This window comes from Chiloscyllium punctatum, chromosome 15 (assembly GCF_047496795.1).
Source record: "Chiloscyllium punctatum isolate Juve2018m chromosome 15, sChiPun1.3, whole genome shotgun sequence".
Taxonomy (NCBI): Eukaryota; Metazoa; Chordata; class Chondrichthyes; order Orectolobiformes; family Hemiscylliidae; genus Chiloscyllium; species Chiloscyllium punctatum.
This window is the reverse complement of record NC_092753.1, coordinates 53,304,675-53,316,906: the sequence shown is the minus strand read 5'-3', so window position 1 is coordinate 53,316,906 and position 12,232 is coordinate 53,304,675. Positions and strand designations below refer to the sequence as shown.

General features: G+C 42.8%; 1 protein-coding gene across 3 annotated transcripts in view; it reads right to left on the bottom strand.

Moving 5' to 3' along the window:
- The window catches only part of usp9 (ubiquitin specific peptidase 9), a 259,627-nt gene that overhangs the window by 46,218 nt on the left and 201,177 nt on the right, over positions 1–12,232 (bottom strand). For all 3 annotated transcript variants that reach the window (XM_072585147.1, XM_072585145.1, XM_072585144.1), the window contains 3 exons: positions 7,776–7,899; positions 5,286–5,511; positions 2,012–2,141 (listed from right to left, as the gene is read on the bottom strand). In XM_072585147.1, the coding sequence (XP_072441248.1) occupies positions 2,012–2,141; positions 5,286–5,511; positions 7,776–7,899 (480 nt within the window). The remainder of the gene's footprint in view (positions 1–2,011; positions 2,142–5,285; positions 5,512–7,775; positions 7,900–12,232) is intronic.

Sequence of the window (12,232 nt, the reverse complement as noted above, 5' to 3'; positions counted from 1 at the left end):
AGCAGGACTTATACACTTCATGGTAAGGTCCTAGGGAGTGTTGCTGAACAAAGAGACCTTGGAGTGCAGGTTCATAGCTCCTTGAAAGTGGAGTCGCAGGTAGATAGGATAGTGAAGGAGGCGTTTGGTATGCTTTCCTTTATTGAGTACAGGCGTTGGGAGGTCATGTTGCAGCTGTACAGGACATTGGTTAGTTCACCGTTGAAATATTGCATGCAATTCTGGTCTCCTTCCTATTGGAGAGATGTTGCGAAACTTGAAAGGTTTCAGAAAAGATTTACTAGGATGTTGTTAGGGTTGGAGGATCTGAGCTACAGGCAGAGGCTGAACAGGCTGGGTCTGTTTTCCCTGGAGTGTCAGAGGCTGAGGGGTGACCTTATAGAGGTTTACAAAATTATGAGGGGCATGGATAGGATAAATAGACAAAGTCTTTTCCCTGGGGTCAGGGAGTCCAGAACTAGAGGGCATAGGTTTAGGGGGAGGGGGGAAAGATATGAGAGAGACCTAAGGGGCAACTTTTTCACGCAGTGTGATACGTGTATGGAATGAGCTGCCAGAGGATGTGGTGGCGGCTGGTACAATTGCAACATTTAAGAGGCATTAGATGGTTATATGAATAGGAAGGGTTTCGAGGGATATGGGCCGGGTGCTGGCTGGTGGGGCTAGATAGGGTGGGGATATCTGGTCGGCATGGAGGGGTCTGTTTTCATGCTGTACATCTTTATCTGAGCTTGTTTCTTCATGTCATCACTTTTGTACCAAGAATCAGGGTACCAAGTCATTCAAATCTGAATTAAAGTAATAACCCACACATACATATGCATGAATTGTAGAGAGTGAGAAAAGGGATGAGAAAGAGAAAGAGAAAGAGAATTGTGATAAGTACTAACAAGATAACATTTTCAAAATGCCAACAACAGACAGAGGGTATAGTCTCAGAATAAAGGGCTGCCAATTTAAGACTGAGATGAGGAGGAATTCCTTCTCTCAGAGGGTTGAGTACCTTTGAAACTCCTTGCCAAGAGAGCTGTGTGAGCAAAGCCCTTGTACATATTTAAGGCTGAGAGAAAAATTCTTGATCAGTCGGGGAATCAAGGGCTATGGAAAAAAGTCAGAGTGGTAGTCCTGAGGTATATTTGATCAGCCATAACCCTACCGAATGGCAGAGCAGGCTAGTGGGGCCATATAGCCTACTCCTGTTCCTATTTATATTCTTTTCCGAAAGTTACATTTTTCCAAGGACCTAAGGCTTGCCAACTTTCATTCCAGAGGACACCATGCTCCTGACTGGCTACCCAAAATTCTCAAAGAAACTGCTCAAGTTGCTGCATTAGACTATATGATGAAAAGACAATCCAGATAAGTTGTAATTTTTAAGAACACACATGTCTGCACAATTATGCATCACTGAGGACATTCAGTATTATAATAATTAGCAAGCTTCTGGGTCTTTCACAGTAACACTCCAACAGAAATTTGGAAAGGGTCATAATCAACAAGGAAGAAAGAAAACTCGGTCCATCGTGAAATTAACCCTGCCCAAAATGAACACATGATCCATGACAAAATTTGTTTACTATCATGAAGTCCAGAATATGATTTTGAAAATACAATCAAAAACACTATCCCATTGTCATTGTTTCTTTGGCTGTTTTTATGATTCTCTTTGATGGTACTGAGTACCTGAGTTTATGCTGGCATTCGGACAAATCAGGTGTGAACAGAAATGATTAGCCACAACTTTAAAAAAGCTGAAAGGGTTTACAAGTGTTTCCTTCTTTTTGTTTGAATTAGAAGCTACTGTTGGAATAGAAGTGCAGGGAGATTTTATGCCACAAAATGATTACAGCTGACAAAAAAACTTTCAAAACATTGTGCAGAACTTTGCATATCTGAATAAAAACTCACTACTCTGTATTCAAAATGAAAAATTGCTGAAGATTTGTGTGAATACATTGTAAAAACAGAAGCAAAAATTATTACAAAGTGAGACAGTTAGTGACGTCCTTACCCAGATTGGCATACATAACAAAGAGGTTGAAGTACTGTGTCAAGTGCCGTCCATGCTCAGAAACTTCTCGTCGGAGTAGGTTCAGAACAGCTCTGAGAAGGTGATCGCTGAGACTTAAATTATCGAAAGCCTGTACAGCACAAACAGTTTAAAAAACAACTCTGTCTAATTCACAACAATTCAAAAACTTTTTACTGATTAAACACTTCTATTAAGATGACTTTTCTTGTTTCTTCTTCAAGCTGCAACTCTTTGCTGATTCACTTTTCCCAAATGGTCATTATTAATTGGAGAGCTTTGGCAATCTATTTGGACAGTTCATGTACCAAGAACATTGGACTTCTATGTCCAATATGAACATCCTGCTTGACAAACTTTTGACCAGCAGCAAATTGATTAAAGTTCCTGTAAGAATATTCATTATGGTACTGTTTCTTAAAAAGAAAGCACTTCACTTGGCAGAACAATGAATCTGGAGAGGTGAAGAAGAAACAGAGATAGAAAACTGATTTGAAGAGGACTTGTATATTCTAACTGAACAAGCAGAGTCAAAAAGAATGGCGCTGGAAAAGCAGTGCAGGTCAGGCAGAATCTGAGCAGCTGGAATCGACAGTTTGGGCATAAGTTCTTCATTAGAAATGTGGAGGGGGAAGGGGGCTGAGAGATAAACAGAAGAGTGGGGCAGAGGTGAGAGGGTGGAGTAGATAAGTGGGAAGGAAGATGGACAGGAACAACAGATCAAGAGGGCAGTGCCAAGTTGGAGGGTTCTGAGATGGAAGATAAAGCCTGCTTCCTCTAGTGTGCGGGTGGGTTTGGTTTGGCGGTGGAGGTGGTTCAGGACTTGCATATGCTTAAGAGAGTGGGAGTTGAAGTGGTGGGTGACAGGGCAGTGGTGTGTTTTTGGAGTACGTCCCCCTGAAGCATTCTACGAATTGATGCCCTGTCTCCTCCATGTACAGGAGGCAACATTGAGAGCAATGGATGCAGTAATGTGCTGCTATGATCTTTTAGGATCTTGGATGGAGGGTGGGGGTTGAGAGAAGAGCAAGAGCGAGCGAGGGGGTTGAGAGAAGAGCGAGGGGTGGGGGGGGGGGAAAGAGGGAAGAGCGAGGGGTGGGGGGGGGGGGAGAAGAGCGAGGGGTGTGTGTGTGGGGGGGAGAGAAGAGCAAGGGGTGTGTGTGTGGGGGGGAGAGAAGAGCGAGGGGTGTGTGTGTGGGGGGGGGGGGAAGAGCGAGGGGTATGTTTGGGGGGATGGGGGGGAAGAGCGAGGGGTGGGTGGGGGGGGGGGAAGAGCGAGGGGTGGGTGGGGGGGGGGGGGAAGAGCGAGGGGTGGGTGGGGGGGGGGGGGGGAAGAGCGAGGGGTGGGTGGGGGGGGGGAAGAGCGAGGGGTGGGTGGGGGGGGGGGGAAGAGCGAGGGGTGGGTGGGGGGGGGGGAAGAGCGAGGGGTGGGTGGGGGGGAGAAGAACGAGGGGTGGGGGGGGGAAAGAGAGGACGAGCAAGGGGTGGGGGGTGGGGAGGGGAGGGGAAAGAAGAGCGGAGAGGGTGTAGGTTTTACACCTTGTGTGGGAGCACCGCAAGATACCAGGCGTGGAGGGTGTGTTGGTGGGAGGGCGTGGACTGAACGAGAAAATCACGAAGGGAATGGCCTCTGCAGAATGCAGATAGGGGTAGGGAGTGAAATTTATCTTTGCTGGTGGGGTCTGGCTGTAGGTGGCAAAAATCACAGAGGTTAATATGCTGTATCCAGAGATTCATTGGGTGGAAGGTGGGGACCGGGATGTTCTAGCCTTGTTGCGGTTGGATACGTGGGGTTTCAGGGCAGAAGAACTGATGTGCTGCAGGGCATTGTTGATCACGTGGGAGGGGGAATTGTGTTCCTTGAAATAGGAGGATATCTGGGATGTCCTGGTATGGAATTGCTCCTTCTGGGAAATGAGGCGGAGGAATTGGGAGCAAGGGACTGCGTTTTTACAATGGGGTGAGGTGGCGGTATATGCGAACGTAGGAGGTGGTGTAGTCAAGGTATCTGTCAGTGTTCAGACAGTTGCCAGTGGTACATGAAATTTGCTGTACGCCAATCTGAGAAGGTTCAAAACATCCTTCTAAAAGCAAGAGTCCTTTTACGTGGAGAGTACCAAGTGTAAACGGTATGTTACAAAGAAGGTTTATACTTCATATTGCCCATAAGTTTTCACTTTTGAAGGATTGTAGAAATGCATTTATTTTAAAGTTTGTAAAAATACCTATGGTGGAGTGCCTTCCTTACAAGTCATTGAAAGTTTGCTTTTTTTTTGGAAACAAGACTGAAGAACATGGATTCAAACCCATCGTGGAAGATGGTGAAATCTGATTTTAATAAATATGGAATTAAAAAGCTGACCTATTGGCAACCATGGAGTCAACTACTGCAAAAACATCTTTGGATTACTCATGTCCTCCAGGGAAGGAAATGTGCCATCCCTATCTTGATTGGCCTGGGAAATAAATGCTGGCCTAACCAGAGAAGCCAGCTCATCACCACTTCAAGGTCAAGAAACAGATTTTTAATGCCAGTGTTTTCTCATTTGCCTTTGTTGATTTTCATTTTTGCACAGTCAGTATGACCAAAATCTCTTTCAAAATTTTACTTTTCCATCTGCAGAACACTCTACACTGCTGACAATGTTGCCAGAATCATCAAAATGAATATGACATGCTATCTCACTACTGAAACTATTCACTATGTATGAATTGATTTAAGTTCTATTATAAGAATTTCACCTTTACAGCCTACCAACTTAGAGTACATGCCCACAATCTCTACTGCAAGTCTCCTGCTGTTCAGTCCATTACCTAATTACATAAATTTGTATAACAGTTTTGAGAATATCGTGCTAAGTAACATATAGCTAAAGAGTTGTTGGTCTAATGCTCATTTTCTGAACAGGCCGCAATGTTACTTAATTGACTATTTCAGGTTTTACAAATGTGATTGATATAATTAAAAAATCTGGAACAGAATTATTTTCCACATTTCAATATAACAAAACACTCCTGCTTCTAAATAGCAGATTTCGCAAATTAACAGATAGTGGACTGTACCAATGTACTATAAAAGGAAAAGTTTGAGATGCTTAGAACTCATAAGAAACAAAGTTGGTTGTAACAGCAGATTACAACATTGTAGACATAATTCCTTCATAAGAATGGAAGTTTACAATTAAAATGTTTTTCTTGTGAAAACATTCTACAAAACAAACAAGCTTGTATCTGCCCAGCTTATGAACATTCTTACCTGAGTGGAAGGTCCTGGGGATGCAAAAGGGGAGGGGCATGGTCCATCTTGCAAGGAGAAATGTGCAATAAATACAATGAGTTTAGCAAAAGCACTCCTCACTTCTGTACTGGGGCATTCCAGAAGGTACTCTGAGAAGCGATTTGGATAGGCAAAAAGAACATTATGTGCAAACCAACAGCGTACATTCTTGCTGTGACGGAGCAGGATACACAATGCATCATACCTGTTGGGTAAAAAAAAGAGACCTTTCCTCAAAAAAATTTACACAATGTAGAGTACAGTCTAAAATGCAAAAACAGAATGACAAGCAAGGTTTGCAGCTCAGGTTGAGTGGATGGAGTGCTGTGACTCTTCTACTAGGTATTTCAGTCTTACATGTAGTCCTTTGTATCAGAACACTATTCCAACGAGCCACCACACACTGCAGCACAGACGAACTTCGGAAAACAGGAGAACCACCTATTCAACGTATTAGAGAAGAACCGATACTCAAATAATACAGTGCGCAGATTCCTCAAGAACAAACCACGACAAGCAGACCAAACACAGCCAGAAACCCTAACCACCTTACCATACATCAAAGAAGTTTCAGAAATGACAGCCAGACTACTAAGACCCCTCGGAATCCTAGGAGCACACAAACCCACCAACACTCTCAAACAAAAACTAACAAACTTAAAAAGACCCAGTACAACCCATGAACAAAACCAACGTCATCTACAAAATTTCATGCAATGACTGCCACAAACACTACGTAGGACAAACGGGAAGAAAGTTAGCCACCAGGATACATGAATACCAGCTAGCCACAAAAAGACACGACCCTCTCTCCCTCGTAGCTCTACACACGGATGAAAAAAAAACACCATTTCGACTGGGACAACACACCTATCCTGGGACAGGCTAAGCAAAGACATGCCAGAGAATTCCTAGAGGCTTGGCACTCCAACCACAATGCCATAAGCAAATGCTAGATCTAGATGCCATCTATCAACCCTCAGAAAACAAACAGGAAATTACATCACCACAAACCCCAGGAACCCCATCCAGGAGAAAGATATAAATAGAAAGCAGGAGATAACAGTTTCGCTTCACTTGGAGGTCGCCACTGATGATGTTACCTAGCCAGGTAATGAAACATCTGGATATCAAACCTACAGCTCAGCGAGCAAACCTACACCCCAGAATGACAAGGTTATTCCTCCAATGGGTAACAGCACTATTTAGTCATACAGGCACTGGATTTATTAATTCAATGAAGAACTGAGTAAACTAAGCCATATCCCATGGTAAGTCAACAGGCAATCTGTCTAGATTGATGCTTACATAATCATTTGGAGCAATTAGTGGGGAAAGGGAGAGGGGAAAACTAATTTTACAAAGTAAACAAAAATTGCTTTCCTCTCTCACCTGAGGAACAAAATTTCTCGAATTTGGTTGCACGGGCAACAGCCAGTGCATTTCATTCCTTCTTATGTAGATCCAGAGGACAGCTCGTCTAACTAGAGACAGGTTCTTGCAAAGATACTTGTGGAAGTATCATGACACCACCATTATCAAGCAATAGAAGAAAAAGAGGGGAGGGCGGCAGAAAATTTTGCTTCCAAATATTCCATCATGGAAAATGTAAATTTACCCATCCTTACCCGTTCCCAAACAGTTTTCCTCTCCAGTTAGATTCACCATACCAGCCACTGAAAGTGCCATGATTATCAGAGGCATTTTTCACAATTCACCCACCACCACATCAAGCTGTAAGTTCTTTTGTTTTAAAGTTAGCACTGTTTCAATGCTGGTGAAAATGAACAATTCAACTATTGATGTAGAGTGTCAGAGTTGCATGAATATCTAAGTTATATTTTTACAAATGAGTTAAGAACAGAAGTAGGCCACTTTTTTCCATTGAGTCCGTTTCATCTTTCAGTAAGATCCTTGTTTTAACCTCAACTCCATATTCCTCCTCCTTCCAATGCAAACTGGGGGAACAGCATCTCATCTAATTTGAAATTCTGCAGCATTCAGGACTCAATATCAAGTTTTGACAATTTCATGGCAAGAACCATCCCACCCCTCCACATTTTTTCAAATTGATTATTTTGAGCGTAGCCAACACATTTTCAAATGCTGAATTTCCATTATTACTTAACTAGCAGCACTATATCCTTGGCTTACTATCAACAATGACCCTCTCTCTCTCTCTGAGCTCTGTCTCTGACTAACACGCTCACTCTTTCACCTCACAGCTACCCAACACCCACAATTATCTGCCCTACCCCCAACTTCCTGTTTTAAGTACAAATACCATTCTTCCCTTTATTGATAGACCAATTCCGCATTTTATCCACACTTGAACTGTTAACAGCCTGGTTTTCAATAAACACAAACAATAAAATGTTTTCACTTCTTACTTAAGTTGCACAGTTCAAAACAATATCTGCGCCCAGCTTGGTGAAAAGAAATCAAATTTTGATGACAAGAAAGACTCACCATTCACTTGCTGGACCACGGACTATTTTCTTTGTGTGAAACCCAGTATTAAACAAAAATCTTGCAGCAAGTTGAATACTGATCATAGCCAGTTCTTCAGCTTCTGGTAAGAGATGATCTTGCCCTGCATGAGAAAAATTCACGGAGAAACGAATGCTAACAAGCTTTCTCATTTTAATTTTTCAGACATCATCTCGACAGAACATTTCAATGATTAACGTAAAATATTTCTAGCTGTCATGACTTACTTGATCAAGTTTTAACATTCTACATCATTGAATCAAATCTCAATGCTCTAATTGAATAGTTGGCTGACAGGGATTTAGCACCCCACTTCAGGTTGTTGACAATTTTCCAAAAACAAATATTTAAAACAGACCTGATTGTGAACTGACATCCAGTTCACAACCTCCATTCTCACAGAATTATCGAGGCATTGTTGATTGATCAGAGTAGTCAATCTTTCATCAATTTGTATTTAACACACTGAGATATGACAAGGAATAATTCACAGTGGAGGAGAACCTTTGGTGCCACAGCTTTGAATTCATCACTCCTTTCCAGCATGACAGACCGCATCACAAATTACTGAAGTTTTTATATCGTAACACAAATTCATAAACGTTTCCAGAAATAAACAACCCGTGTTTGAATAAATAACTAAACGCTTCTAACATCAACCTAACAGATTTTCTGCAGCAGCTGCTAAAAATAGCGTTCTTTCAGAAATAGTGGCTTGATAAAATGAAACAAAGGCTAGTCCACCGAATCATGCTGGTTCTTCAGAACTATCCGATTATATAACTTGCTACCATACAAGCATTTAGGAAGCTGGTAACAAGGATGAAAGAAATGGAATACATTGATGCGTAAGATCACAACAGGTGCGGGAAAACAAAAGTAATTCATTCGAAGATTTAGCACAATGTCCTCTTCTTTAGTAATTAAATCCTCTAAGCAAGTCAAGGATGCATGAATCTTTTTAATGCTTTCACTATTTGCCCTATCACTTTAAAATTTGTGGACAGATGTAGACCTCTATTTCTATCATCTAAATTGGCTTTCAGTTATCTTCTAAAATGGACCATATGAAATAGGAGTGTAAGTCAATCATTTTGAGCGTCAAGTCTGCTCGACTATTCAAGATGATCATGGCGGATTGCTTTGTATTTAATTTCCCTAGTCCTGTCTATCTCAGAAAACCTTAGAATATTCCCTTGCTTAGCAAGATTCTATCACCCCTTTAAAAACATTGAGTGATTTCATCTCCTCCACCTTCCAAGGTAGTGTCTTCCAGAGTTTCACAAGCCTCAGAAAAAAATTCTAATCCGTGTCTTTAAATAAGATTTGAAAAAAAAACGTAGCATCCAAGATGTAGTCTCACAAATGTTCTGCCTAACTTAAGCATAGAATCCTTCAGATCATGTCAATTTCTCTCATTATGAAGAATAGCACACCATTGGTCTCCTTGATTATGTGCTGTATTTGCATATCAACTTTGTGATTCATGCATTAAAACACCTGAATCTTGTCAACCTGTAGCTCCATCTGTTTGCTTCACACCCCCTCCCTTGAGTCATTTCATTGCTCCCATCTCTCTTCCACCTCCTGGTGTGCAGGAACACCAAAACGTTTTTATATTCGTTTTGTGAAGAGAACAGAAAATTCTGTATTTCATCTGCCATTTCCTTAAAATCAACAGAAGAATAGTAGATTTCACTAATTTCATTCTCTGGAGGATCAATGCACACACTTTTTTAAACAAAATACCTGTAGAAACTCTTGTTACTCATTTTAACATTGCTATCTAGTTTCCACTTGTATAAATTTCTTCATTCGATTAACCTTTTAAAAATTTTCTGCTTTCTTTGCATTCTGACCAATCGCCTGACCAGCCACTGTCTCTGCACACATCTGTTTTACTCAAGTTTGATACTTTCCTTGTCATCCACAGTTAACTAAAGTAGTTAAGGCCTCCTTTTTCTCCCATTTCCAACCTCCTCCAGACCAAAGGGGTAACCATGGGCATCTTTGCCGGGTATGTGGAACAGTCCATCTTCCATAGCTACACCGGCACCGTTCCCCACTTTTTTCTCCGCTACATTGTTGATTTTTTTTTTGATGCCACGTTGTGCTCCCACAAGGAGGTCGAACAGTTCAATTTCACCAACACATTCCACCCCGATCTTAACTTCAACTGGACCATCTTGGACACCAACCTGCCCTTCCTGGACCTATTCATCGCCATCAACAGTGACTGACAATACAGATTTTTTTAGATTAGATTCCCTACAGTGTGGAAACAGGCCCTTTAGCCCAACAAGTCCACACCGACCCTCCGAAGAGTAACCACCGAGACCCATTTCCCTCTGACTAATGCACGGTGAACAATTTAGCATGCCAATTCATCTGACCTGCACCTCTTTGGACTGTGGGAGGAAACCTGAGCACCCTGAGGAAACCCACAGAGACACAGGGAGAGTGTACAAACTCCACAGTCACCCAAGGAGGGAATCGAACCTGGGTCCCTGGTGCTGTCTTCTACAAACCCACTAACTCCCACAGCTACCTGGACTACACCTCCTCCCACCCTGCCTCCTGTAAAAACACTACCCTTTATTCCAGGTTCCTCTACCTCTGCCACTTCTGCTCCCAGGAGGACCAGTTCCACCAGAGTACACCAGATGGTCTCATTCTTCAAAGACCACAATTTCCCCTCCCAAGTGGTCGGTGGTGCCCTCTAGCGCATTTCTCCCCTTCCCGCACCTCCACCTTCAATCCCCACCTCTCCAACCGCAACAAGGACAGAACCCCCCTGGTCGTCACCTTCAACCTCACCAACCTTCGGATACATTGCATCCATCCTCCACCATTTCCACCACCTACAAACAGACCCCACCACCAGAGATATATTTCCCTCCTCACCCCTTTGTGCATTCCGTAAAGACCATGCCCTCCGCAACGGTCAGGTTCATGCCCCCCCACCAACCCACACTCCCCGCCTGGCACCTTCTCCTGCCACCACAAGAATTGCAAAATCTGCGTCCACACCTCCCCCCTCACCTCCTTCCAAGGCCCCAAGTGCAGAGATTTATCTGCACTTCCACATGTCATTTATTGTATCTGTTGCTCCCAATGTGGCCTCCTCTACACTGGGGAGACAGGATGCCTACTTGCAGAACGCTCAGAGAGCATCTCTGGGACACACACACAAAATAACCCCACCGCCCCATTGCCAAACACTAAATCCCCTCTGCCATTGCTAAGGACATGCAGGTGCTGGTCCTCCATCACCAAACCCTAACTACCTGACACCTGGAGGAAGAATGCCTCATCTTCCACCTTGAGACCCTCCAATCTATGTGGATTTCACCAGTTTCTTCATTTCCCCTGCCCCTACCTTATCCCAGATCCAACCTTCCAACTTGGCACCACCCTCATGACCTGTCCATCTTCCTTCTCACGCATCTGCTCCACCCTCCTCTCTGACCTATCACCATTACCCCCACCTGCATCTAACTACCGCACTCTCAGGTACCTACCCCCAAGTACATCCCCCCCAACCCCATTTATCTCTTTACTCTCTTGGCAAACAAGCCTCATTCCTGATGAGGGGCTTATGCCCAAAATGTCAATTCCCCTCCACCTCGGGTGCTGCCTGACCTGCTGTTTTTCCAGCACTACACTCTACTCTGATCTCCAGCATCTGCAGTCTTCTCTTCCTCCTTTTTGAATATACTGAGTAATCTGAAATATCTCCTTCAACTATCCCTCTTTAGATCACACTCCAACTCAACATGCCAACTCACTTAAGTCAGTTGTCACACTAACACAATATTTAAAGTTTAAGACATTCGCGTTAGACCCAACCTTCTTCCTTTTAAATTGGACATAAAATTCAAACATGCTGTGGTTACTGCTATCTTGGAGGTCCCTTGACTCCAAGGTCATTAATTAATCCTGTCGTAATACACAATTCCAGGTGTGGTATAATCTGCTCTCCGACAGGCTCAAAATTCTGCTGCTCCAAACGCCCTTGAAAACATTGTGTTCGGCTTATCCAGATTCACCAGTCAATCTAACTTTTGCTAACTTGTATCCAAAGTGAAGTTAGCCACAATTATTGTAATCCCCTTAATTATTTTGCCCCACATTGTAGACTATTTCCACAAATGACTTCTTTGTCCACTTTTTGTGCCTCCACCCAAACCAATTCAATGTCCTGTTTGCTGAACTGTGGTCATCTCTAAATAATGTACAAATGTCATTTTGATTAACAATGCTATCCTTCTAATTCAAATCAAAATCAAGTATCACGGATCCTTTAACATTCAGGGATTAATTTTGGTAATTTGGCAGATACAATTCCATTTGGCTATCAGTGCATATTTAGGAACTTCAATGTGCACTATTTGTTTACTTAATTCAGAAAACTACACAAGTCAGATACAGAGCTT